The sequence below is a fragment of the Chenopodium quinoa genome, unplaced genomic scaffold, assembly GCF_001683475.1.
Source record: "Chenopodium quinoa cultivar QQ74 unplaced genomic scaffold, ASM168347v1, whole genome shotgun sequence".
Taxonomy (NCBI): domain Eukaryota; kingdom Viridiplantae; phylum Streptophyta; class Magnoliopsida; order Caryophyllales; family Amaranthaceae; genus Chenopodium; species Chenopodium quinoa.
In genome coordinates this window covers 5,104,511-5,132,414 of record NW_018745454.1, presented here as the reverse complement: position 1 = coordinate 5,132,414, position 27,904 = coordinate 5,104,511, and the positions used below count along the sequence as shown (strand labels likewise).

At 32.5% G+C, this 27,904-nt stretch overlaps 2 protein-coding genes across 3 annotated transcripts; one reads left to right on the top strand and one right to left on the bottom strand.

The window, feature by feature from the left end:
• Positions 1-12,335: 12,335 nt before the first annotated feature.
• On the top strand, positions 12,336-23,797 carry LOC110713890 (ABC transporter G family member 34-like). 2 transcript variants are annotated; one of them, XM_021892329.1, is made up of 20 exons: positions 12,336-12,502; positions 12,768-13,034; positions 15,872-15,992; positions 16,751-16,839; positions 17,176-17,260; positions 17,606-17,896; positions 17,998-18,088; positions 18,206-19,112; positions 19,232-19,392; positions 19,542-19,645; positions 19,892-20,057; positions 20,150-20,331; positions 20,421-20,753; positions 20,928-21,218; positions 21,370-21,453; positions 21,757-21,890; positions 22,048-22,275; positions 22,384-22,555; positions 22,682-22,936; positions 23,317-23,589. In XM_021892329.1, the coding sequence occupies exons 2-20, from the start codon at positions 12,769-12,771 to the stop codon at positions 23,587-23,589; spliced, it is 4,233 nt and encodes a 1,410-aa protein (XP_021748021.1). In that variant the 5' UTR covers positions 12,336-12,502; position 12,768. The 2 variants fall into 2 exon arrangements, with proteins under 2 accessions (XP_021748021.1, XP_021748020.1); XM_021892328.1 differs by having other exon boundaries at positions 12,337-12,502; positions 12,764-13,034; positions 23,317-23,797.
• Positions 23,798-24,136: 339 nt separating this feature from the next.
• Positions 24,137-27,101, bottom strand: LOC110713891 (cytochrome P450 CYP72A219-like). The gene is made up of 5 exons (XM_021892330.1): positions 26,288-27,101; positions 25,960-26,174; positions 25,478-25,731; positions 25,002-25,392; positions 24,137-24,688 (listed from the first exon to the last, which is right to left on the bottom strand). Exons 1-5 carry the CDS (start codon positions 26,589-26,591, stop codon positions 24,263-24,265), a joined length of 1,590 nt encoding a protein of 529 aa, XP_021748022.1. The 5' UTR covers positions 26,592-27,101; the 3' UTR covers positions 24,137-24,262.
• Between the last annotated feature and the right edge of the window lie 803 nt (positions 27,102-27,904).

Here is a 27,904-nt window from a genome sequence, read left to right as displayed (position 1 = left end):
TAAAGAGTCTTGAAATACGTGCTACCACATTAAAAAAATATTTTCTATCACTTTGTGAACAGTTTTATAAGTTCACAGTAATTTCACCAAATCTAACACCATTTGGTGACTGGTCCCTGCTATCTTCTTCCATTTTTGAGGCTCATAATTTTCCTCCATTTTTGAGCTCCATAATCTTCCTCTATTCATGACAAACACCCCACCCTTTGGGGTTGAACATTCTCCTTATTTCCATACTTTTTCTTAGGGTTTTCTTTGAATTCCACCATTGTTGAACGTCTTCACCCCCGATCTTCCTCCATTGTTGAACATCTTCGCCGTCGTGTTCCTCCATGATTGTTGAAGCTTTATGTATTGTAGTTTAATAGACCAGCAATAGGTATGAAGCAGACGACATCTAACGACGTTACTTATGAGGGTAACGATGGTGCAACGGAATTTACGCATATACCCTTCAGTATTTACTAGAATTGACAACTTTACCCCTTGATAAACGTTGGTGAGAAACCCTGGCTAGCTCGAGTACAATTTAGGGAAGTGATTTTGGCGCACCAAAAAGTAATTTAGGCACACTCATTATTAGAGCACAATTTTCTATGTACCTTTTACATAGAGGTATGTCAATATCAATATTAGGTTTGCCAAAATCAGCTTCTATAATTTATGAGGATAATTTTCAAAAGGAAAAATTGCCGGGAATAATCTCACCTTTGGGGCATCCTCTAAAAATAATCCCACCTTTGGATTATTTTTAAATAATCTCATCTTTATACCCAATCTACTCCCAATGATCCCAACCGGTCAACTAAATTATTATAACAAGTTACCTGACACGTGTCGGCCTGTGATTGGTAAAAAAAAATAAAAAAAATTAATTGATTAATTGAAAAAACCACCCACAAGCCCCAGCCACCCTCCCCGCCGCCTGTTCCTGTCGGCCTTGTTGTCGGACTCCCCTGCCCCACAATGCCGACCGCCCAGACCGCCTCTCCTAGCGCTGACACCCCCCTCCCCTGAACCACCAACCTCCCTACCACCGTCACGAAAACCCATTAAAACCAACCATCCCCCAACCCTCGAAAACCCTTTCTCCGCCCCGATCCCGGCTCCGCTCCCCTTCCCCCATTTTGATTTCGGCAGCTCTCCCCTTTCCCCATTTTGATTCCGGCAGCTCTCCCCTTCCCCCTTCCCGATTCCGGCCTTCCTCTCCTTTCCCTGGCTCGAGTTCGGCCTCCCTCACATTCCCCCGCCACAATTCCGGCCTCCGTTGTCACTCTTCCTTGCCTCGATTTCGGTCGCCCAGACCACCCACAATAGCGACGACGACGCGAGCACCGATCTAATGGTTGCTGCAATTCGGCGATCGAGTGTTGCGGTGGCTAGGGCTGGTGGAGGGGGTGGCTGGGTGACTGCTTTTTTTTTTTTTTTTGATTCAGATTTTTTTTAATTTTAAATTTTAGACAAATTGTATGGTAACACGTGTACTTTAAAACCCAAATTATTTTTTTTTACCATTTTAACAGGTAACCGGTCACTTGTTGGGTGCAGATTGGGTATAAAGGTGGGATTATTTAAAAATAATCCAAAGATGGAGTTATTTTTAGCGGACGCCCCAAAGATGGGATTATTCCCGGCAATTTTTCCTTTTCAAAAAAGGTATTTACCATAGAGTGCCAAAATCCCTCATAAATTATGGAAGTGTTAAATATAGAATAGAAAATAAAGAGAGATGAGGGAAGATTGTTACGTTCTATTTCATATTCTATCTAGTACGGGATATATATAATGTACATTACCTAGGGTTCCATCAATGGATAAGACCAAATACCCAACTCTAGAATATTCTAGATTGTACATGGGATAATAGTCATCCATATTTAGATATTATCATAACACTCCCCCTTGGATGACTATATATTGAATAAAACAATAACTAACATTTACTACAAAACCCGTACAAAATAATACACTATAATGCGCATAATATGTTGCCTCGTTAAAAACCTTACCAGGAAAACCCAGTGGGAAAAAACCACGGTTAAGGAAAAAAGAGTGCAGCGCGCATTAACTCCCCCTCATGACTACATCACTTGAGATTTTTAAGACGACGCAATCCAATGCCGTAAGCTAACTTTTTGAATGTTGCTGTTGGAAGAGCCTTAGTAAATAAGTCTGCTAAATTCTCACTTGAACGAATCTGCAATACATTTATATCTCCATTCTTCTGAAGATCATGAGTGAAGAAAAATTTGGGTAAGATGTGCTTTGTTCTGTCGCCTTTGATGTATCCTTCCTTAAGTTGAGCAATACAAGCAGCGTTATCCTCATATAAAGTTGTTGGTGCCTCTTTCCCATATGATAAACCACAAACTTCTTTTATATGTTGAACTACCGACCTTAACCATACACATTCACGACTAGCCTCGTGAATTGCTAAAATCTCAGAATGATTGGAAGAAGTAGCTGCAATGGTTTGTTTCATGGAACGCCAAGAAATGGCAGTACCACCATATGTGAACACATATCCAGTTTGTGACCGACCATTATGAGGATCAGATAAATAACCTGCATCTGCAAAACCAATCAAATTTTCTTTGGACAATTTTGGGAAAAATAAACCCATATCCTTCGTACCTTGAAGGTAACGAAGTAAATATTTAATCCCATTCCAATGCCTTCGGGTTGGACATGAACTAAACCTTGCTAATAAATTAACTGAAAATGATATATCAGGTCGTGTATGACTTGCAAGGTACATTAGTGCTCCAATTGCACTAAGATACGGTACTTTAGGACCAAGAATTTCTTCATCATTTTCCCGAGGTCGGAATGGATCTTTCTCTACTTCAAGTGATCTTACAACCATAGGGCTTCTCAATGGATGTGTTGTATCCAAAGAAAATCTTTTAAGAACCTTTTCTATGTATGTTGATTGATGCACAAGGATTCCATTCTCTAGGTGCTCTATTTGTAACCCCAAGCAGAATTTTGTCTTTCCTAGATCTTTCATTTCAAACTCTTTCTTTAAATAATTAACAGTCACTAAAATCTCTTCAGGAGTACCAATGATATTTAAATCATCAACATACACTGCAATTATAACAAATCCTGATCCAAATTTCTTTATAAAAATACATGGGCTGATAGGATCATTCTTATAACCTTCTTTCAACAAATACTCACTTAGACGGTTATACCACATACGCCCAGATTGTTTCAATCCATAAAGAGATTTGTTTAATTTAATACAGAAATGTTCTCGAGAACTAGATTTTGCTGCTTCTGGCAGCTTGAATCCTTCTGGGAGCTTCATGTAAATGTCATTATACAGTGGGCCATATAAATAAGCTGTGACTACATCCATCAAACGTAAGTCAAGTCCTTCTCTTATTGCCAGACTAATCAAAAATCTAAAAGTAGTTGCATCCACCACAGGAGAATATGTCTCCTCATAATCAATACCAGGTCTTTGTGAGAATCCTTGTGCAACTAAGCGTGCCTTATATATTACAACTTCACCTTTTTCATTTCTCTTTCGCACAAAGACCCATTTATATCCCACTGGCTTTACACCTTCAGGTGTACGGACTACTGGTCCAAATACTTCTCTTTTTCCAAGAGATTTTAATTCTGCTTTAATTGCTTCTTTCCATTTTGCCAATCATTTCTTTCTCTACATTCTTCAATGGATTTTGGTTCATGATCCTCATTATTATCCATAACATCTAATGCTACATTGCATGCAAAAACATCATCGACGTCGATTTGATTTCGGTTCCATGTAATTCCAGACATGATATAATTTATTGAAATTTCTTCATTATCAGGTACCTGAATTTCTTCTTGTATCATGTCTAAAGTCTCTTCTGGAGATCCTTCGGAAATTGTTTCTTCAATTTGACCATCATCAATCAATGCTCCTTTTCTTTTTCGAGGATTCTTATCTTTGGAACCTATTGGTCTTCCACGTTTCTGGCGTGGTTTAGACTCATTAGCAATTTTATTTTGTCCTTCCGGGACATCTATTTTAAATGGAGCATTAACAGCTGGAATATGTGACTTGGTCACTCTTTTTGGGTCAGCAAACGAGTGTGGCAATTGATTCGCTAAACTTTGTAAATGAATTATCTTTTGAACTTCTAGTTCACATTGTTTAGTTCAAGGATCAAGATAGGATAATGATAATTCATTCCATTTCATTTCATTTTCCAGCTCTCTCTTTTCTCCCCCTAATGTTGGGAAAAGTGACTCGTTATAATGACAATCTGCAAAATGAGCCGTAAATAAATCCCCTGTTGTAGGCTCGAGATATTTAATTATTGACGGGGATTCAAACCCAACATATATCCCCAACCTCCTTTGAGGACCCATCTTAGTGCGTTGTGGTGGAGCTATTGGAACATAAACTGCACATCCAAAAATTCTTAGATGGGAAATATTTGGTTCCTGACCATAAACCAATTGTAATGGGGAGAACTTGTGATAACTTGTTGGCCTAATACGAATTAGTACTGTTGCATGTAATATAGCATGTCCCCAAGCAGAAATTGGGAGATTGGATTTCATAAGCAATGGTCTAGCAATCAACTGAATACGTTTTATTAATGACTCTGCTAGACCGTTTTGTGTATGAACATGTGCTACGGGATGTTCAACATATATCCCAATGGACATGCAATAATCATTAAAAGCTTGAGATGTAAATTCACCAGCATTGTCAAGCCGAATAGTCTTAATGGGAGTATCTGGAAAATGTGCCCGTAACTTAATCAATTGGGCAAGTAATCTCGCAAACGCCAGGTTACGAGTCGATAACAAAGACACATGTGACCATCTAGTTGATGCATCAATTAAAACCATAAAATATCTAAATGGTCCACATGGGGGATGTATGGGCCCACATATGTCTCCTTGTATACGTTCCAGAAAACTAATTGATTCAAAATTAATTTTAGCTGGTGATGGGCGAATAATCAACTTGCCTTCTGAGCAAGCAGCACATGAAAAATTATTATGAAGAATCTGCTGGCTCTTCAAAGAATGTCCACATGAATTCGTAATTATTTTTCGCATCATTATTGAACCGGGATGGCCTAACCGGTCATGCCAAACAACAAAATCATCAGTAAACTTCTGGTTTACTATAGCATGAGCTTCAATAGCATTGATTTTTGTGTAGTACAAACCACTAGAGAATGTAGGTAGTTTCTCCAAAAACATGTTTTGAGCCTTGAGTTATATTTGTGATTTGAAGGAATTCATTATTTTTTTCATTGATTGTCTCAATATGATAACCATTGTTGCGAATATCCTTAAAACTTAATAAATTTCTTTGAGACAATGGGGAGTATAAAGCATCAATTATTTTAATTTCAGTTCCCCAAGGCAACTTTATAGTGGCTCTTCCGGAGCCCTCAATGATATTTGTACTACCCGATATGGTACTCACATTAGTTCTTTTCATCATCAAATGAGAGAAATATTTTTTATTTTTAAGTATTGTATGAGTAGTTGCACTATCAGCAAGACATAATTCTTCACCATTCATAGCAAATCGAACTTGAGTTATATCCATGTTCTTCATGAAATAAAATACATGTCAAAATATTAAGCAAAAAAATAAAGATGATAAAACACATAAATCAATAAAAACACTCAAATAGTTCTTAAATTTATAAAGCAAAAATCCTTATTACAATGAAAGAAATAAACTTAAATAAATCACTAGAATAAGCAAACATGAGTCTAATACTTAAAACTGACATAAAACAATATAACTTTAATTATTCCCTTTTGGGGCAGTGAATAAATCGGCAACTTCTAAATGTGTTGTACTACCAAAATCAAAATTATTCCCTTCCGGGGAAGTAAGGAAATCACCAACACCAAATTGATTGGCATTGCCAAAATCAAAATCACCTTCACCATCTTCAAGAACAAGGTTTGCCTCAACTTTCTTTCCTTTCTTCAATGATTCTTGGTAAAGTTCAATAAGATGCTTTGGAGTTCTACAAACCCGAGACCAATGACCTTTTCCTCCACAACGGTAACATATATTGTTATCACTTTTCTTTTTTTCATCCCTACGTTCCCACTTCTGGTGGGATTGTGAGTTTGTGAAATGACCTCCACGACCTCTACCATATCCACGTCCACGACCCCGGCCGCGCCATTGGCCACGACCACGACCTCTACCTCGACCACTACTGCTGGAATGGTCTCTGTTTTTAGTTTCTTTCCCATTATGGGTTGTCACATTTGCTTCAGGGAATGGAGTAGAGCCAGTAGGACGTGATTCATGATTTTTTCATTAACAACTCGTTATTTTGCTCAGCCACAAGAAGACAAGATATTAATTCAGAATATTTTTTAAAACCGTTTTCTCTATATTGTGTCTGCAGGACAATATTATTAGCATGGAAAGTGGAGTATGTCTTTTCAAGCATTTCTGCATCAGTAATATTTTCTCCACATAATTTCAATTGAGAAGTTATTTTAAACATAGCTGAGTTATATTCACTAACATATTTTAAAATCTTGCAATCTCAAATTCAACCATTCATAACGAGCTCTAGGGAGTATCACTGTTTTTTGGTGGTCATACCTTTCCTTTAGATTACTCCAAAGGATTTGTGGGTCTTTCACAGTTAAATATTCATTTTTGAGTCCTTCATGGAGGTGATGGCGAAGGAATATCATGGCCTTAGCCTTATCTTGAGGTGTTGCCTCATTAGCCTCTTTGATTGTTTCACCAAGCCCTTTAGCATCTAAGTGTATTTCAGCATCTAACACCTATGATAAATAATTCTTTCTGGTAATATCAAGGGCCACAAATTCAAGCTTGGCAAGATTCGACATTTTCACTATACAAAAAATTGTTCAAAATTAGATCTCATAAAATATCAAACATATACATACCAAATGTATTGGCAAAATAAAATTAATGTTGCAGAACTAAAATAAGGCATGAAAATAAATTAATTTAATAACAATCATGATATATATATATATGGTGTACTACTCATAAACAAAACGTGATAATTTACAAATTTCTTAATTATAAACACAGAGAATACGAATAGAGATGCTTATAGATCCATAAGAATATGAGACATGATTACACTTGCATATATATGGACTTAAGAAAATAAAACAATAAAAATATGCAATTTGGTAATTCGGCATTAACAAACAAAAGACCAAAACTTTCATGATTGTAATCAACCAAATCTTACCTAGTTCAAAACAATCTATATATTGGAATATAATTTTAATCTATACAAAGTGGAGGTGGAGGTAATTACACTCACCTCAATTGGATGAAGTGTACGTATATTTTGCGATTCGGCAAATTGAGGTTGGTGCAATAAGCCGGCTAGCAATAATGTTTCCTCCGATTCTCGATAACTAAAGCAATGGTGCTGATAACGTGTTAAATATAAAATAGAAAATAAAGAGAGATGAGGGAAGATTGTTACGTTCTATTTCATATTCCATCTAGTACGGGATATATATAATGTACATTACCTAGGGTTCCATCAATGGATAAGACCAAATATCCAACTCTAGAATATTCTAGATTGTACATGGGATAATAGTCATCCATATTTAGATATTATCATAACATGAAGCTGATTTTATGGTAAATTTCATTGAGAAATTTAAAGTAGTTTAATTGATACTCAAATAATACTATGGATATCAAACAATGAGAATTTATATACGTTGTTGTTCATGGTCCATAAAACGCTAGATGTCCATAAAATGCTAAATGGGCCAGGTCCATCATATACTTTAATAACACTAATCTTCTCCTTGTATAAGGTTTTATTTTTTTATTTTTTTTTATTTTTTTTTTTTGTGCATAGAAAGCCATAGTGGCGGATGGTAGGGGTGTTCAAAAATTGGCTCGGACCGAAAAAATGGATCGGACTGGTCCGGATTGGACCAAATTAATCGGTTCGGTCTCCGGGTCGAGAAATTTATTTTTCCGATCTTCGGTCCGGTCCAAAACCCTATAAAAACCGATATTAGACTGGACCGATTTTTTCCTTAAAATTATACATAAAATTTTTATTAATGCTTTAGATTATCCTTAACAAACTTGAAAAACAGAAAAACTGTAGTCGTATGAGTTTTTTGTACTAAAAATACAAAAAAAGACGTTAAAATAGTGTTTTTCCTTTTTTTTTTTCAAGTTTTCCATAAAATATTTAAAATTTAATAAAAATTCTAAAATCGGTCAGGACCGGGTTTTGGACCGATTTTTTCGGTCCGGTCTGGGTTTGGTCCTAGCTTAATCGGTCCGATTTTCGGTTCTTGAAATTCAATTTTTCGATCTTTGATCCGGTCTTGGACCAATGAACAGCCCTAGCTGGCTAGCTGATGGCAATCGATATTAGAATCCTCTAAAATCGGGAAGAAAACTTAACCAAGTGAGATATCCCTCGCTCTCTCTTTGTATGTAGTATTTATTGATAAATAATGAATAGAATCAATTATACAAAAATATTCTTTCGTGGTATTTGAAATATTGAGAATCATCAATATTTAAACAAGATATCTTTTCCTCTTAAAATAAACGGTGTTTTTTTTTCACTTATAGAAGTTACTTATTCAAGGTTACTCAATCGGTCAAGGATTACTTATAGGGATTACTTATTAAGGGGTTACTTGGTCAGTTAGAGGTTACTTAATCTGTCAAGGGTTACTTATAAGGGTTATTTATGAAGAAGTAACCCCGTATACCCTAAATTGCTCATTTACTATTGAATCTCACCAAACAAAAAAGAATAAAAAAAACTTAAAAGTATAGAATATCAAACTCCTTTTGTTTCGTAATAATCGCAACAGTTTGACTTTTGTACTATTCATTTGCTTACTTTGACTATACTTTTTACCAATATATAAAAAAACATATGTTGCCATGAAAACTATTTTTGGATTAGCTTATATATATTTTTATTATATTAACTTTTTATACTTCTTAATAATATATAATTATAAACATTAATGGTCAAAATTATGTATTGCCTTGTGTGTTAGTCAAAGTTATGGATTGACATTTGTGTCAGTTAAAGTGTTGCGATAATTATGTAATAGAATGAGTAAAAATAAATCAAAATTGAAAATTATAATACAAATTCTCATCATGCACAAAATGGTGAATAAAGTTTGAAAGTGAAAAAGGAAAGAGAAAATGGGTTATATATATCTAGAGAGTGGAATAGGAGAGTCATATCTCTATTATATGAGCCCATCGAGAAGGCTATAGTTTTCATCTACAGTTACTTTAGTATCCTCACTCAATTTTCATTAAATATTTTTGGGTTGGGGTAATTGGGTATATTAGACAACTTGGAAAAATTAAAAAATAAGTAACCCCGAGTAACTCCCCTTAATTTATTTTTACTATAAAAAAACTGCACTTATCTATAAAAGTAACCCTATTTTCCCATTATGATATTAATGATAACCTCTTATCCGTTAAGGTAACCCCATTTGACAATTGTTGTAACCTAGTAACCCCCTTTACTTAATTAATTAATTATATGTGAAATGTTTACATCATGTGGCTAGCCACATATAATACTACCTCCATTTCATATTTTTTGCAAGTTTGGGGTATTATTTGTGAGATATAAAATATTCCAAAGTTGCAAAAAGTATGAAACGGAGGTAGTAATTTGTTTAACAATTTTCCAAGGAGTGGACTGGTGGGAATATGTTACTAATTACTATATCTTATTTTGCGCATACGATGCGCGCGTCATAGTTAGCCAATTCCTGAGAGCTCTTTCAGTTGTTGACAACATAATGAGGGAAAATATGTAAATACATATTTTTAGAGTTATAAATATCCACACAATATTCTTAATTTTTTTTTTTTTAAAAAAAAAAAAAGCAATTAACGTTAATGAAGGCAAATAAGCAAATAAACATATTAGAGGATATAATTGTCCAAACATTATTCATAAGAGTTAAACTAACAAATCACACAAGGAAAAACTTAAATGGAATTAACAACGTATTAATATGGACATATAGGTAAACAAATATTTTAATAATATAATTGTACTCACACTATTAATAAGTATTTTCTAATACTTTTTAAAAGAAGAGAAGAAGATAGGATTAAATCATAAAGAATTAAAGATGTGTTATTCTCTTAATATTAATATGAAAATTATTACACACTAATTTATTTTCCCAATATGTTCTACCACTAGGCTGTAACTCCTCTAAGGCCTAACATACAAAGATATTCGAAAGCTTGGTATTACAGTTACGAATACGAGACATTGGTTTGCTTTTCCTTGCAAAAATGGACTTTAATGATGCTGCTTTAGTTAACCATGTGTTCAATGGGGCCATATTATACTTGTATTAAATTTGGATCCAAACTTTGCTTTTTAAAATTCTACTCGTATTTTTGGCAACTAAGTTTCTTTTATTACTCCCTCCGTTTTTTTTAAAGCTAGAGTTGGGATTATACGCAGTTTTAAGAGGTGTAATAAAATAAGATGTGTGTAATAAAATAAGATGTGTGTAGAGTGGATAAAGTAATAAAAAATTGTAAGAAAAAGATACTGGGTTATTATTTTATTGAAAAGTAAAACGGTGTGAGAGGAAGTGGGGACCATTGCAGGAGTGAAAAATGATAAAGTAAGACTGTAAGAGTGAGTGAGGACCAAAACTCTAGCCGTCTCCTCTCTATTTTTTCTCTCTAGGGTTTTCAAAAAAAAGTGTTTTGTAGGGCGAAAATAGTCAAATTTCTCTGGAAATTTGACTATTTCTGACCCTTTTCCTTTAATTTTTTTTTTATTTTTTTTTAATTTTTTTTTATGTTTTTTTTATTGAATTCAATAAATCTACACTTTTTGAAGGTAGTAAGTACCCCTATAGTGGGTTTGAGCGTAGAAAGTGCCCTATGTTGGGCTTTGTTCTAGTTTTGTTTTTGTTTTTGTTTTTTGAGTTTAGTATGAGACAAGTTGTTTCATGGGTAAAGATATATGCGGGATCGAAAAAGAGGTTAATCCTTCGATTACAATCAGATGAATCAGACGAAAATTTTCTTCACGACTACAACAAATCGATAGACCCCCTTGTCGAAAAAGGTTGTAAATCACAGCGATATAAAAGAGGGTATAAAGAATGTACGATTTGCAACAACGATCGTAGCTCTGCTGAAAGGAAGCTTTTATTTTATTCAACTGTCATGTATTTATTAAATTTAAATCTCTTTGTAGATGTAGTATGATTTTTTATTTATGAACCAATCTTTATTCAAAAAAAAAAAGTGAGTGGGGACTATTAGTGGATAAAGATATATTATTAAATTGTAAAGGTTTCCAAAAGAGGAAGTGTAGCTTTTAAAAAATGGACGAAAATAACAAGTGTAGATTCAAAAAAAAAAAAAAAAAAAAAACGGAGGGAGTAATACGGAGTAGCAATTGGTTCATACTGTAGTACTTCCTCCTTTTTTTTAATATTAACAACACACTTTTTTACGATATTTAAGAAAAGTGGATTTCACATAATTTAAAACACTTAAAATAATGGGGTTGAGAGGTTGTTAACACTCGTAGTATACTTAAGTGAGTCATGAGGTTAAAATAAGGGTAATTTATTTATTTATTTATTTATTTTATTTTTTTTGTTAAAAAAAAAATTCCAATCATAATGTGTTGTAAGTATTGTGACATTTACATTTTAGGAAAGTGTTGTAAGTATTAAAAATAGATGAAGTAATATTAAGTGTGGATCCAACTTTATTTGTTTTTTTTTCCTTTTTTTGGCAACTAAGTTTGCTTCTTTATAGAAATTGAATTAATTTGCTAGTGCGTGTTCAGTGCGGCTGACTACTCTGTTTGCCCGCTTGTAAAAAGAATAGATTAATCTCTATAATAATGGTTAAGTAACATGTATTATACTGATAAAATAACCCCTTATTACTTATTATACTTATTGAACAACCTTTAAATAACAAACTAAGTCCTATAACACTGACACAATAACCCCTATACTACTATATTCTACTAACAAAGTAACCCGTATAGCCATAACAGAGTAACCCCTATACTCCTAACCGAATAATCCCATATTCCCATGGATCCAAACTTTGGTTTTTTTTTTTTTTTTTTTTCATTTATTTTATTTATTTATTATGTCGACTACAATAAAGTTTGCTTTTTGAATTTTAATTAATAGCAATTGAACTAGTTGGGCATCAAGAAAATACAGAGTAAAATTCTTTTTTTGGCAACTAAGTTTTTTTTTTTTTTTTTTTTTTTTTTTTTGGTGCATATTAAGTTTGCTTTTTAATAAACGTTGGACATGTTTTGCCGCTTCTTCTCACCGAGTCACTATATAAATGCTGGGCACCGCACACCATCAATATTAACTTTTCTTTCCATATTTCCAAACAAACAAAAAAGAAAAAAAAAAAAACATTTTAGCTAACGAAGTACGAAGTACTTGTATATGAGAGTAACCCATCCAGGTACGTTATTGTGTTGATACAAGTTGTTCATTTGCTGGTTGTCAATTTGAGTTTTTTTTTTTCTACCACCTCCATTTCATATAGTTTACAATTATTAGACATTTTCTACTTACACTTTATGTCAAATCGTTACAAATAATGTGAAACAGAGATAGTATATCAAATGATTTAAATTTTAACTTTTTCAATAATAGTATCTTTGCTGACAAGGATTATGTATATCGTTTTCCACCTATTGTGATGATAATGGTTGTGATGTAGATAGTATGAATGATACGACGGAGAAAGAGGCCGGGGCGGTGGAGGAGGAGGTGGAGCGGAGGTGGGCTGCTTTACAGCGGCTGCCTACTTATACAAGCATAAGAAAAGGGTTGTTGAGGCTAGTGATTGATGATGGGAAAGTTGATATTAAGGAGATTGATCTTCAAAAGTTGGGGAAGCAAGAGAAAAAAGTTTTGATTGAATCTCTCCTCAAAGGTATTCAAGAAGATACTGAGAATTTCCTCAGAAAACTCAGAGATAGAATTGATCGGTGAGTTTTTGTTTTACTACATATTTTTATTACTCGCTTTGTCCAATGAATTTATTTGTCTCGTATTCTATTTTGGGTTGTTCCTTAAAAGAATGTTCCAATTTCTAATACTCCATATAACAACATTCCTTATTATTTACACCTTGTGCTTATACTCATAAAAAAGAGATGATTTTAATGTAGTCTTATGACTTTTGACTACCACAATTTTTAAAAATGAACCTTTGAGATTATTTATTTATTTTTAATTAATAATTTTAATTAAAATTAAATTTTTAATTATTTTAATTATATTTTTATCTGCCAGGAATTATTTTTTAATATTTTTGAAATTTTGGAAATTAAAAAATATATAAAATAATTAAAAAAATAATTTTTAATTAAAATTACTAACTAAAGATAAATAAAAAAACAAACAATCTCAACCGTCCATTTTAAAAAAATTGTGGTAATCAAAAGTTATAAAACTACATTAGAATTTTCAATGAAAAAGACATTACATCGTTGATCACTTGATCATTAATATGTAGTATTTTCGATTACATATTATAAAAAATTATCAGTACCAAAGCAATTTGATTAAAGAAAACCTCGCAGACAATTTTACTTTTTTATAGTTACAAGATTTTTTTTAAAAGAAAGAAAACACCACAGACCCTTAAAAAGTTAAAATGTTCATTATACTTTTCTCATAATTTTTTTTTTCTTTTTTAAAAAAAAAAAAACAAATTCACCTTGAAAGTTGAAACCATGCGTATATGGCAATAAAGTGATTAAATTTTTATTTATTTATTTTTTAAATCAATGTGAATCACTCACATTGATCACAAATCTTAGGGCATGTTCTCTTCCGTTGAAATTCAGTTCAGTTAAGTTCAGTTCAGCTCTTAATTTACGTCTAATGATATTGCTAATGATATAAAGCCAAATTTCAATAATAGTAATAATAATAATAATCAATAAGTAATAAATAATAATAATAATAATCATCAATACATAATAATAATAATAATCATCAATACATAATAATAATAAGAATAATAACAATAATAATTGAAATAATAATACTAATAATAATAATCAATAAATAATAATAATAATAATCAATAAATAATAATAATACTAATAATAATAATCAATAAATAATAATAATAATAATAATCATCAATAATTAATAATAATAATAATAATAATAATAATAATATGTACATTTGTATATACACATATGTATAGTAATAAATAATCAATAAATAATCAAAGATCACTAATCCGTAGTTAAAAATCACTAATTAATAAGTTCAGTTCAGCTCAGCTCAGCTGAGTTCAATCAATCGGAACAGACCCTTACAATACACTTGGGGAAAAGATTATTAAGAATTAAAATTAGAAAAATTTAACCACGTAAATAATACTCTATTATATCTTACATGTTATTCTCATTTGAAATTTAGACAATATTAACAACTTAAGAAAATCTTCTAAATTCTTTCTAATATACAAGTATAAGAAAAAGATTAGGGAAAATGGAGTTTGTTTAATTCCATGGATGAATACTTTAAAAATATCAAATTTTTATATGAATTTTTTTTACTAAAATGTAATTAAAGATTTTAATACTTTAAAACGTACTTCGTATGTTAAATTAAATGAAAATATGATCAAGTGGAGTACTTAATAGGAAGATTTTCAGTTTTTCACGGAATAGAGTGAGACTTGAGAAGTTGAGATTGAGTAGCCTCACCTGTATATAATTAAGGGTAGGGTCGTAGGTAACTGTCATACTTGGGAGTAATTAAGAGATGAGTGGCTTATATTAACAACTCAACAAAAAAAAATCTATAGTTTATAATAACAAACCACACATTCCGTACGAATTATTTTTCTGGCTGTTTCACCATTGGCTGCTTTATACGTAGTATTTTTCATCATTATTCTTTTTTATTGGTTTTCTGTGTGACCAAAAGCTTAAACCGATGTTGAAATCTTAGATCGGATTATATACTTTATCACGCCCCTTCAAATGAGAGCCCATTGGGCTTGAAATGTGGATGTGGTATGGGTCCCACTCATACCCAACGCTAAATATTCCACTTGAAAGTAAGGAATGAATGAGATTTGAACCTGTGATTTTTATGTCACGATGGCTCTTGATACCATGTTAAAGGACTAACTCAACAAAAAGTGATAGTTGAAGTAAGCTTTTGATTGAAGTCTAAGGCTGGTTTATATATATCCTATCATGGAAAGATATTTAACAGAGTGAACACGATTAAGTAAATTATCTTTCCATTATTTGAGTTGGCATCTTGGAATTAATGGAATGTTTGGGACCAATGGACCATCATCCATAGCTTTATTATTGCTAAGTTGTAGGATTAACTTTAATCCTGTTAAAAAAAAAAAAAAAACTTTATTCAATAGGAATTTAAAGGGAAAGTAACGCTTTAGTGCATCTATGATTGGGTTCCATGGAAAACTACTTGGATTAATCTTCACAAATCACATTGACAATTGATTTGAAGGAACGAATTGGCTAATTTAATACTGTACTCCGTAAAAGTTTGTTTCAAATAATGATTTATATATAAGTGACCATAATGTACTAATAATGTGATGTTTTTTTGATACTTTTAATTTATGGTGCGTTAATGTTTAATTACCTACGAACTTAGTTTCTTACGGGTTTTAATACGTGTAATCTTTGACCATTAACTTATTATTCCAGAGTTTATAATAGTGAAAATTATGGAAAATTGTTGAAATTTTCAATAATTAATATATATATAGATTTTTTACGTCATGCAATTTATGATCTGGATTCTTATTGATATTTATAGGGCTGCAATTAAAATTCCAAATATTCAATTGAGATACGAGCATCTGTCCGTGGAAGGAGAAGTACGTGTAGGAAGCAGAGCCTTGCCCACTTTGCTTAATTCTTCTATGAATTTTCTAGAGGTAATAATTTTTATTGTCGTCTTGTCAGAGGACATTAGATTTTTTACTTGACCTGTTTCTTTTATCACGCTTGCCAATACAAAACTTTAACGATCAATAACTTAAATTCTCCATAAGTAAAAATTATAAAAGTTATATATTATGATAGTACTTATTGAGATGAATCCAAAAAAATCATACATGAATATATTTTTCTTTACATATTATTCACAAAAGACGGTCAAAGGAGGGGTAATGAATAGTGTAAAAGTTAAAGCGGGTCAAGTAATAAAGAACGAAGGAAGTAGATATTAGTTGTCATTTTATTCTAATCTTTAATTATAATTATTAGTACATGGACATTTTTGAGCAAGGCAAATTAAAGGCAATTTGCATGGATATGCAATCAAAGAAGAAACAATTATTAGGGAGTGTAGTAAGGTCAATATTAATTTTATGTGGGACAGGACTTTTTCATTTTTTTTTTTCCAATTTAAATCAAGGCATATTGACAAGAATTTATTTATATATTTAGACAAAAAATTAAGACTTGATATCTTATAAAGTTATACTGTAGTAATAAGTTTGATGTGTTTTTGATATTGGTGCAATAGACACATTAAAAATAGCATAAATAAACCAATGTTGCAATGATCCTGTACCAGTCAATCCAATAACGAACTATCAAAAACATTATTTGTGACATACTCTGTGAATTGTTTAGCTGGTAAGAATACTGTTTTTTTTTTTTTTTTTTTTTTGAATTTCGACATTGGCAGACAATTCTTGGGTTGATACGACTTACCCCATCAAAGAAGAGGACCATCAAGATACTCCAAGATGTCAGTGGAATTGTTAAACCATCTAGGTGTACTCTTGTTTTGAATACTTTCTTCGTTTATTTTCGTTAATGTATCATGAAAACATACTCACTCGTGTTATAGAATGTACATAGAGAAATGATTTTGGCACACCTATCGTAAGATGTGTCTAAATCAATCAACTGTGTACCAAAATAAGTTTCCTAGTCTTTCATTTTAGTGTTTAATTTAAGAGATCAATTTTTCATAAATTTTGTTAATACAATAATCAAAGTTGCATAGTAAATTATAAGTCATAAAAATCAAACTATTTCCATGCATACATAATTAAAAATATTAATGTTCGTTACTAACTTCACTGTGCATTGATGTTTAAATGTTAGGATGACATTGCTTTTGGGACCTCCAGACTCTGGAAAAACTACATTACTACAAGCACTCGCAGGGAAGCTAGATGAAGACCTTAAGGTGTTTTTAATTTTCAATCCGAAATCTTTTTATGAATACGTCACTGAGTTTTATAATATTTCATATGTAATATTATTCTTAATAACTCCCTTAATAAATTGATAAAGTGTGGTATGGATATGTGATAAATGAAGTTCATAGGAAATTGACATCTTAACCTTAGAGCTGTGTGTATATACACAAGTAGACAAAAGTGGAAGCTAAAATAAACATTTATTACAAATGCGTGATTTGTCGTGTATTCCTAGCTAGGAACTTCGTTTCTGTATTTTTTTAAAAATTGTTTATTTATGGATGTTGGTAACAACATTATCCTATACATACTATGTAAACTACTGTCAACAGGTAACTGGAATGATAACCTACAATGGGCATGAGTTGACAGAAATAAATCCCCATAGAACGAGTGCTTATATCAGTCAACATGATCTTCACTTTGGAGAAATGACAGTAAGGGAGACACTCGATTTTTCAGGACGATGTTTAGGGGTTGGAACTCGGTATAAGTTGTTGGAAGAGCTGTTAAGACAAGAGAAGCAATCAGGGATCACACCTGATCTTGATATCGACGTCTTCATGAAGGCCATAGCGATTCCAGGTCAAGAAAGTGGTCTAATTACTGATTATGTCCTCAAGGTTTGTAATCTTTACTGGCCTAAAGGCTTACTTTTAAAAAACTTATTTAGTTTTTAAATCTCAGTACACTAAATTAAATACCATCTTTTATCTATTAATAGTTACTAGGATTGGATATATGCGCGGATACCATGGTGGGTGATGAGATGAGGAGGGGTATCTCGGGTGGTGAGAAGAAGCGTTTAACCTTAGGTATATATGCACATTCAACTATATAATACTTATATATATCAGGGTGTACCTTCAATTACGTTTATTTTTATGTGACAAAAGTGCTTGATTAATTTGGGTGATTGTACTATAATGTAGGTGAAATGTTGGTTGGACCAACAAAAGTGTTCTTAATGGATGAAATTTCAACCGGGTTGGATAGCTCCACTACTTTTCGCATATGCAAGAACTTAAGAGATATAGTTCACATGTTGGATGTAACAATGATCATATCTCTTCTGCAACCGAATCCTGAGACGTATGACCTATTTGATGATATCATTCTTCTTATTGAAGGTCACATCGTTTACCAAGGTTCGTGTGAAGATGTTCTTGAGTTTTTTGATTACATGGGATTCAAGTGCCCGGAGAGAAAAGAAGTCGTCGACTTTTTGCTAGAGGTTACTTCAAAGAAAGACCAAGCACAATACTGGTCGCCTAAGAACCAGTCTTCACACAAATTTATTTCTGCTCACGAGTTTGCTCAAGCCTTCAAATCTTTCCGAATTGGGCAGAGACTAGCATCGGAGCTTTGCATTCCTTATGACTCTAAGTCTAAAGCAATGCAATCGGATCTTTCGAAAGAATTGTATGGTACCTCCAGTTGGAAACTATTAAAGGCATGTTTCGCAAGGGAGTGGACGTTGATGAAGAGGAATTCTTTTGTGTACGTCTTCAAAACTACTCAATTAACAATCATGTCATTGATTACCATGACGGTGTTTCTAAGGACAACAATGCATCATGAAACAGTGGCCGATGGAGGGAAATACTTGGGAGCTTTATTTTTCAGTCTCATGAATATGATGTTTAATGGAATGGCTGAATTTCCTATGACAGTCCTTAGCCTTTCGGTTTTTTACAAACAAAGGGACCTTTTCTTCTACCCTGCTTGGGCTTATGCCTTGCCTGTTTGTGTCCTACGAATACCACTGTCATTCGTTGATTCTACTATTTGGACTGTCATCACTTATTATACAATTGGCTTTGCTCCAGCAATTAGTAGGTAAGGTAGACATGAGCTTTTAATTTTTTTTTCGTAAATGCATGCTTTGTTATATCATGAAAACCATGATCAATTATGTGGTGTTTAGCCAAAGTAAGTTTATGTGCAATTTTTATCAGATTTTTTTGCCATTGGCTAGCACTCTTCTGCACAAATCTGATGGCAATGTCCCTCTTTCGCTTGCTTGGTGCCGTTGGAAGGACAATGGTTATTGCTAGTACTATCTGTACCTTAACCTTGCTGTCTGTTTTTGTCCTAGGAGGATTCATTATTGCAAAAGGTAATCAATTCACCAATGCGTGCTTTCAATTTTTTGCTTTTGTTCCAAGTTCCGTATTCTTCATGGGATGTTCTACGTCGTATTTTCCTAGCATTGGGAACTTGTTATGATCTGTTGTTACCGCAATTCACATTGTGTGTGTTTTACAGATGATATTGCACCTTGGATGAAATGGGCATACTACCTTTCGCCTATGATGTACGGACAAAATGCTATAGTTATCAATGAATTTCTTGACAAACGATGGAGCACAGTAAGTGCACTTTCTGTTGCTTCCTTTTCCTTGATAAATCATTCGTGATCATGTTGTTTTCAAGAGACTACCTTATAAATAAAGGGGTATTATTTGTGAGACATAAAAAATTCATTTGTTGCAAAAATTAGAAACGGAGGTAATAGTTGTAATGAACCACCTATAATATTGACCAATCTAATCTTTTATGTGGTACGTATGTATGATATATATACTTATTAATCTATACATGTTTTTAATTCGCAGCCTAATATGGATTCAAGAATCAATGAACAGACAATTGGCAAAGTCATACTATCCTCGAGAGGCTTTTTTAAACAACAATATTGGTTTTGGATTTGTATAGGAGCTTTATTAGGATTTTTTCTCATCTTCAACTTATTCTACATACTGTCATTGACATACTTAAATCGTAAGTCCTTGATTTCATTTTTCTTGACTTAAAAAAAATACGTAAAATAATAATGTTGTTATTGAACTTTACTAATAACAATGTTTCTTCAGCTATTAGTCATTCTAGAACTATACCCTTAGATGATGATGATGAGGTCCAAAAGAAGGTTACTCTTGTAAAGAGTAATAGTAGCTCTTTCGTGAATGGTGCTTCGAAAAGAGGAATGGTTTTGCATTTTCAACCTCTTTCACTGACATTCAACCATGTAAATTACTACGTGGATACGTCTGCTGTAAGTTCGGATTTCAATTGAAAACATTTGGTTATTGAATGTTGATGTACTAGTATTAATTATATTGATGACTTAATAATCTTCAACAGGAAATGAAAGGCAAAGGTTACAATGAAGATCGTCTTCAGTTGTTAAATGATGTTAGTGGTGCTTTTAGGCCAGGGATTATGACAGCACTAGTTGGTGTAAGTGGTGCGGGGAAGACCACACTGATGGATGTGCTCGCTGGAAGAAAAACTGGTGGCCATATTGAAGGAAGCATCAAGATCTCAGGGTACCCCAAAAATCAGGCAACTTTTGCTCGGATCAGTGGTTATTGTGAACAAAATGACATCCATTCACCCCACGTTACTGTCTATGAATCCCTTTTATATTCGGGTTGGCTTCGTCTTTCTGCAGAAGTGGACACTACAGCAAGAAAGGTTTGTTACCTTTACACATACTTCATTGAATCATTGTCATTAAAAGATAAAAGATCCCGTTCTTTACTAACTATGGAAGTAGTATTACGTTTAATTTTAATAAACATTGTTAGCTTTAATTTCTTACCTTTCATCAACTATGCAATGAAAAATGACTTAATTTAACAATAACAGCTGTTTGTTGACGAAGTAATGGATCTGGTGGAGCTTAAACCATTGAAGGATGCTCTAGTTGGACTTCCCGGGGTGAACGGCCTTTTAATAGAACAAAGGAAAAGATTGACAGTAGCTGTAGAGTTAGTTGCTAATCCTTCCATAATATTTATGGATGAACCAACATCCGGACTTGATGCTAGAGCTGCGGCTATTGTTATGCGCACTGTGAGAAATACTGTGGATACTGGACGGACTGTGGTTTGCACAATTCATCAGCCAAGTATAAATATATTTGAGGCCTTCGATGAGGTATTACTTCAAATATCTTTTTTCTCTTCATATAAATAATTTTTATAGTATATGTAACATGTACATTATTATTGCAGCTCTTTTTTTTATTTTTTATTTTATTTTTTTTATTTTATTTTTTTTATTTATATTTATTACCGAATTATTGCAGCTCTTATTGATGAAAAGGGGAGGACACATAATCTATGCAGGACCACTTGGTCACAACTCTTGTGAGCTAATTAAGTACTTTGAAGTATGTTATTCACTTGATGCACTTATAGTTTTAGCTCTACTCCCCTGTTTCATATAATCTTCAATGCCTAACTTCGACCATTCATTAACATCTTTTATTAAATGTCAATTACAAAACGAAGTACTTATATGCCATCTATTTATCTGCTAAGTTTAATAGAGACATCATACGAAATCCAATCATAAAACATTATCAATAGTCTTCAAACTTTGAACTTACATGGACTATGGCTTGAGTACTGTTTTTTTTTTTAATGTACATTGCGCCTTTTGCCTAGATGATCATTGAATGAATCAATTGTAGGCCATTCCCGGGGTGCCAAAAATCAAGGACGGTTATAATCCAGCAACATGGGTGCTTGATATCACTAGTCCTGAAGTAGAGTCTCAATTGGAGGTTGATTTTGCAAATAATTATGCAAACTCCTCGCTTTATCAGTAAGTTACAAATTTAAATGTCTAGATATGAATATCTATTATTTCAATAATTTATGATGAGAACTAGAGATAATACATTTTGTTAGGAATGTCTAGATATGAATATCTATTATTTCAATAATTTATGATGATAACTAGAGATAATACATTTTGTTAGGAGGAACCAAGAGTTGATTAGAGAGCTTATCACTCCTGCACCGAATTCTAATGATCTCCACTTCCCAACCGAATACTCTCAACCATACCTTGTTCAATTTAAGGCTTGTTTTTGGAAGCAATATTGGTCTTATTGGAGGAACTCAGAATACAATCTTGCTCGATTTGCTATGACTATTTTCATAGGCCTTGTCTTTGGTGTTTTATTCTGGAATCAAGGAGGCAAAATGTGAGTTTATTTATCTTCTTCTTAACTATTATTGATCACATTATGAAGTATCCGTACCATCCCAAGATTATTTTAGTTTAATGACGCGTATTTGTTGTCATGGAACAGATCTAAAGAGCAAGACTTGATGAATCTCCTAGGTGCCATGTACTCGGCTGTACTATTCCTTGGAGGTACTAACACTTCTGCTGTGCAAGCTGTTGTTGCTACTGAAAGGACAATATTTTATCGCGAAAAAGCAGCTAGGATGTACTCCGCGCTACCCTATACGTTTGCTCAGGTAATGTAACAAAGGTGTATCACGTTAAAGTAATTTAAAAGTGTATGTACTTGCTCTGGTTTGAAATTAATTTCACGTTGATAGTATAATTTAACTTTTATTCGGATTTGTTTTCATATCATACAGGTTGCAATAGAGGCAATTTACAATGTGATACAAACTCTTGTTTACACTCTTATCCTATATTGCATGATTGGATTTGAATGGAACATCGAGAAATTCCTATACTTTTACTTCTTCATCTTAATGTGCTTCCTTTACTTCACACTATATGGAATGATGCTCGTTTCTCTTTCACCGGGTCATCAAATTTCCGCCATTATAATGAATTTCTTCCTCGGCTTTTGGAACATATTTGCTGGTTTTTTGATTCCTAGACCGGTATGTCACTTCCTACTTATTATCTATGAAATGTCTAATAAACCAATTCTAGTTATCATGTTTTTTTTTTTTTCCTTAATTAAACATCTAGTTTTATGTAATTTATCTCTTATAATCATGTTACATTGTTACAACATTATATTACATCAAAGAATAGTTAATTACTTGAAGTTACATGTTATAAATTGACTCAATATACATGACCTATATCCATATTTATTCTTGGTTTATTAAGGTTAAGGGAGATGTTAGGCAACAAGCATTAGGTTAACATGTACTCGTATGTATTAAATAAACCCGAGTTTAGCTAATTGTGTTTAGCTTCGATCAACACTTACCTTAATTTCTAACTTAGAGCGTTACATTTGATTTCATTGTAGCAAATACCAATTTGGTGGAGATGGTTTTACTGGGCTTCCCCAGTTTCCTTGACATTATATGGTCTCGTGACATCACAAGTTGGCGACATCGAATCTACTCTTCTTGTGCCAGGAGGTAGCAACAACATATCCGTTAAGGTTTTCCTGAAAGAATACTTTGGTTATGACTATGAATTCCTGCCTTACATTGTTGTGGCACATCTTGGTTGGGTCCTTTTCTTTGTGTTCGGCTTTGCTTATGGCATGAATTTCATGAACTTTCAAAAGAGATGAATTAGGATGAAGTTCATGAACTCTCAAAAGAGATGAATTAAGGATTCAAATTTTTCCTTAATTATTCTAGATTTAATGATTTTGGAGAAAATGAATTACATGTAAATGTGGGTATACTTAGTAACGTGTTGTAATCGTAAATGTAAATGGAATAAATATCACCAAGTGCCAATTAATGATGAAGTAAATTAGGTATTATGTGATTGAATTAGCCATTTAGGCTTTGTTCAGTTAATTTTATTTTTGGTTAACTAATTTGCATGATTTGAAATTTTGAACTTATTTTTATTATTTAATTGTTTGATTTGACATAATATGATAATTCACCAAAAAAAATAAAAATAAATACAAGTATATCAAATGAAGGAATTCAAGATCAAATATCTAGCCATAAAAACGATAAAGTTAAATCTAAAAACAATAAAGGTTATTCTAAACTTTTTTTTGCTGATATGATCTGAAAAATGCAATGAGATACTAAAATAGGCCAAATTAAATGTAGCCTTTATGACCATCAAATCCGACCAAAGGTAGGAGCGAGTTAAAATAAGGCAAATTAAATGTAGCCTTTATGACCATCAAATCCGATCCAATCCAAGGTAGGAGCGAGCTAGTGCTTATACATTATCTCATATGCATTGTATTGATCAAAGATTATTGATTTATTTCAAATCTAGATTTTGGTTAAAATTAAGTTGGCTCCATGTTGAGGCCTTACAGTTAATGTACCATGAGGTGCATGAATATAAGTAGGTGAGACATCGAAAGAGAAACGTTGCAAAATCATAGCTAATGTTAATTTGGCCTCTAACAAGGACAAGTTTTGGCCGATGCAAAATCGAGGACCGGTACTGAAGGGAAAATATATGGGTTGGCCTTTGGTTGCTTTAGAAATACCTTGAGCAAATCTTTCTGGATTAAACTCTTTAGCGTCGTTACCCCATAGATTTATATCTTGATGAATAATACACAATGGCAAAAGAATTTCTGTTCCTGCTGGAATCAACACGTCCTGTAACTTTGTGTCCTTGTAAACTTTGCGTAAGAGCATATAAGCTGGTGTGTAAAGTCTAAGAGTTTCGTTTAAAATCATAGTTACCTGCAACAAAGAGGTGTATTTGCATTTAGTAATTTGACGAATCTAGTGTTCTTTTAAGTGGGTTCAAGTCAATTAAAATAACATTCAAATCAATCGGGCCCTCATCATCATTTAATAAAACTCATCGCTCCTACCATTATCATTACTCCTATATTCAATAACATTTAATTTACTACCTCCGTTACATATTATTTGCAATGATTTGACATAAAGATGAGAGAAAAAATATCTAATCGTTGCAAATAATATGTAACAAAGGTAGTATCAATATCTCTGAGAAGAAGATAGAAAGATTAGAGAATAACGAACTTACTATTTTGAGATGGCTCAATCCTTGGAAAGTTGGGATTTCATCCTTGCCAAACAGTTGCAAAACCTCAGCCCGAGCTCGGTCTTGCCAAATTTGATGTTTGCTCATCAGAATGAGTGCCCAAACAATAAGAGTAGAGGTTGTTTCTGAGCCAGCTAAGTAGAAAATCTTGCATTCATCAACAACCTCTTTGGTAGTTAAACCTTTTCCCTTTTCATTTCCATGTTCTTTAATTTCTTTCATACTAGATTCTAGTAGTATGCCCAAAAGGTCATCTTTGGTGCTTGCCCCTGCTTCCATCTCCTTTTTCCTCAAATCTATTATTTCTGTCAATGATTCTTCTATCTCTTTGCAAATTTCTTTTACTCGACGATTCTTCTTCGTTGGCAAAAATCTAAAAAAAAAATTATCATTCATTAGAAAAAGTGGAAATAAGGTAAACAAAACAGAACATGTTCAGTAAGAGTACTACGTCATACCTACATCCGGGGATGTAATTTGATGCTTGTGGACTAGCAATCGATAAATTGACTTGTTCTGTTTGCAATTCACATATTCTTATCCCTTTCTCATAACTGCTGCCAAAGGCTACTCTAGAAATTATATCACCGGTCAAACTCTCAAGGTAAGGCCATACATCTATCTCTGCTGAAGTTGATCCACCTTTCGAAATCATCTCTTCCCAAGAAGTTGTCATCAAGCTACAACTCTCGTGTATTGAATGGAACATACTCTTCATTTCAAAGTAGCAGACGAAGAAAAAATAAAAAAAATCATGCACGACATTTATAATTTGTGACCAAATGATAAGAAATATAATATTATTCCTTAGGAAATACTACCCCATCTAGAATAAATTGTCACATACTATACAGTATCACTAGTTGATAAAAAAAAAAACGAAAAATCAAAGCAACACGACTACAAATATACAATAGTCGATATAATATGAACAATTTACCTTCAATTTGTCCATGTGAAATGCCGGGTTGATTATTCTTCTATGTTTAACCCAAGTTTCGCCTTCAAGGCCAAACAAACCTACCATGAGTAATTGGGTAAATGGATGATTTGGTTTCTGAAAATCTTCATATTTTATCAAAACATCCTTTATCTTCTCTGCATTTGTGATGATCACCCAAGGAGTCGGACCCATCCAAGCAAAACATTGTTCACCTACAGTATTATCGAATCTTCGAAAATTAACATATGATAAAACTAAAAAAGTACAATGCAATTATGTTTATAACCAAAAAAAAAAAAAAGTAAAAGTTGATTACTTTGCTTACCATAGTTTTGAATAATATGATGAATAAAACATACAATTCGAGGCAGGTGATCATCTTCCAAACTAATAGGTTTTCCCAAAGCGAGTTTTGTTTGAGTTATAATCTCCTTTACATCTCCAACAATGAATTTGTAGGGATTACCCTTAAAACCTTGCCTTCTTAGCAGCTTTTCCATTTTTTTTGGCCTTAACCAAACTCCATTTACAACTTTCCACAAAATAATTAATACAATTATTACTAGAATAATTGAAATTGGGTAATTGAGTGTGGTCTCCATTCTTGTTTCTGTAGGATGAAAACTCATATGATAAAATTATACAGAGTACAAAGTATGATATATTTATCATCGAAGTGAGCCACATATTACATACTATATACATGCAATGATATCGATGGATGTATGTAGACAAGATTTAATCGCAAATTCTTACTCCCTATGTCCTTATCAAGTCTCTTATGGTCAATTTTTAGTCCCAAATTGATAGTCCCATTTGTTTACCAAATTCCCTCCAATTCGCAACAATATTTGTGTATCATGTACTCCACCAATTACCATTAATTATTACTCCATATCATTACCACAAAGCTTTAGCAATAAAATTAGATAGCTACAACTTGAGATCCGTACTATAGCGAAAGATAATTTTATATATCCGGATGTACGGTACATCTAAGGATATTTGTTTGTTCATTTGATGATAAAATGAGCAATAATCATCAAAATTAGCAAAAAACACTCTTGAATGCACCATGTACTCGTATGTATAAAATAATTTCTATATTATAGGCCTATAGCTACTCCGTTGTTAACATACGGAGTATGTATTTTATTAAGAGTATTAACTTATAATTATTTAATTAACTTGTTGATTCTATTTATAAGTGAAAACATGTTGCTCCATACAAAATTTCTCTATCAAAATTATCTTTGTCATGAAGTTAATGGTGTAACATTTAATATAAATGGATAAAATACGAGTATTATTTGTGTTCTTAGAATAAATGGGACACTAACGGCTTAATACATTTGTTGCTAACATAAGAAATAAAAATGATACTTGTGTCTGTGTCAATAAAAAAATAAATAAATAAAAAAGTAAAACTTGTGTCTTGTCATTGTCTTATTGAATTTAGTGGGGTTGATTTGTTTGATTACCCTTGTCATAAATTAAAGTTTAATGGTGTACCGCTTAATTTATTCAAATGCGAGAATGTATGATTTTAGATAAAAATAAACAAAAAACAAACAAAACAAGAAACTACTTTTGTTTTTAACATAAAGATGAAATGATAATTTTATTCAAAAAAAAAAAAGAAAAAAAATGAAATGATAATGATACTTGTGTCTTGTTATTGAATTATTGTGGTTGATTTATTTGTTTGATTAAACTTGTCATGAAGTTGATGGTGTCACTTTTTAAAAAAAAATAAATATAAAATAAAATTTAATAATGTAACATTTAATTATTGGTTAATATATGATGTATGAATGTTTGTACACCGTATAATAAACAAGACATGGATACCTTTGTTGCTAATATAAGAAATGATAATGATATTCATGTCTTGTTATTGAAATTATTGGGGTTGTTTTGTTTGATTATCCTTGTCATGAAG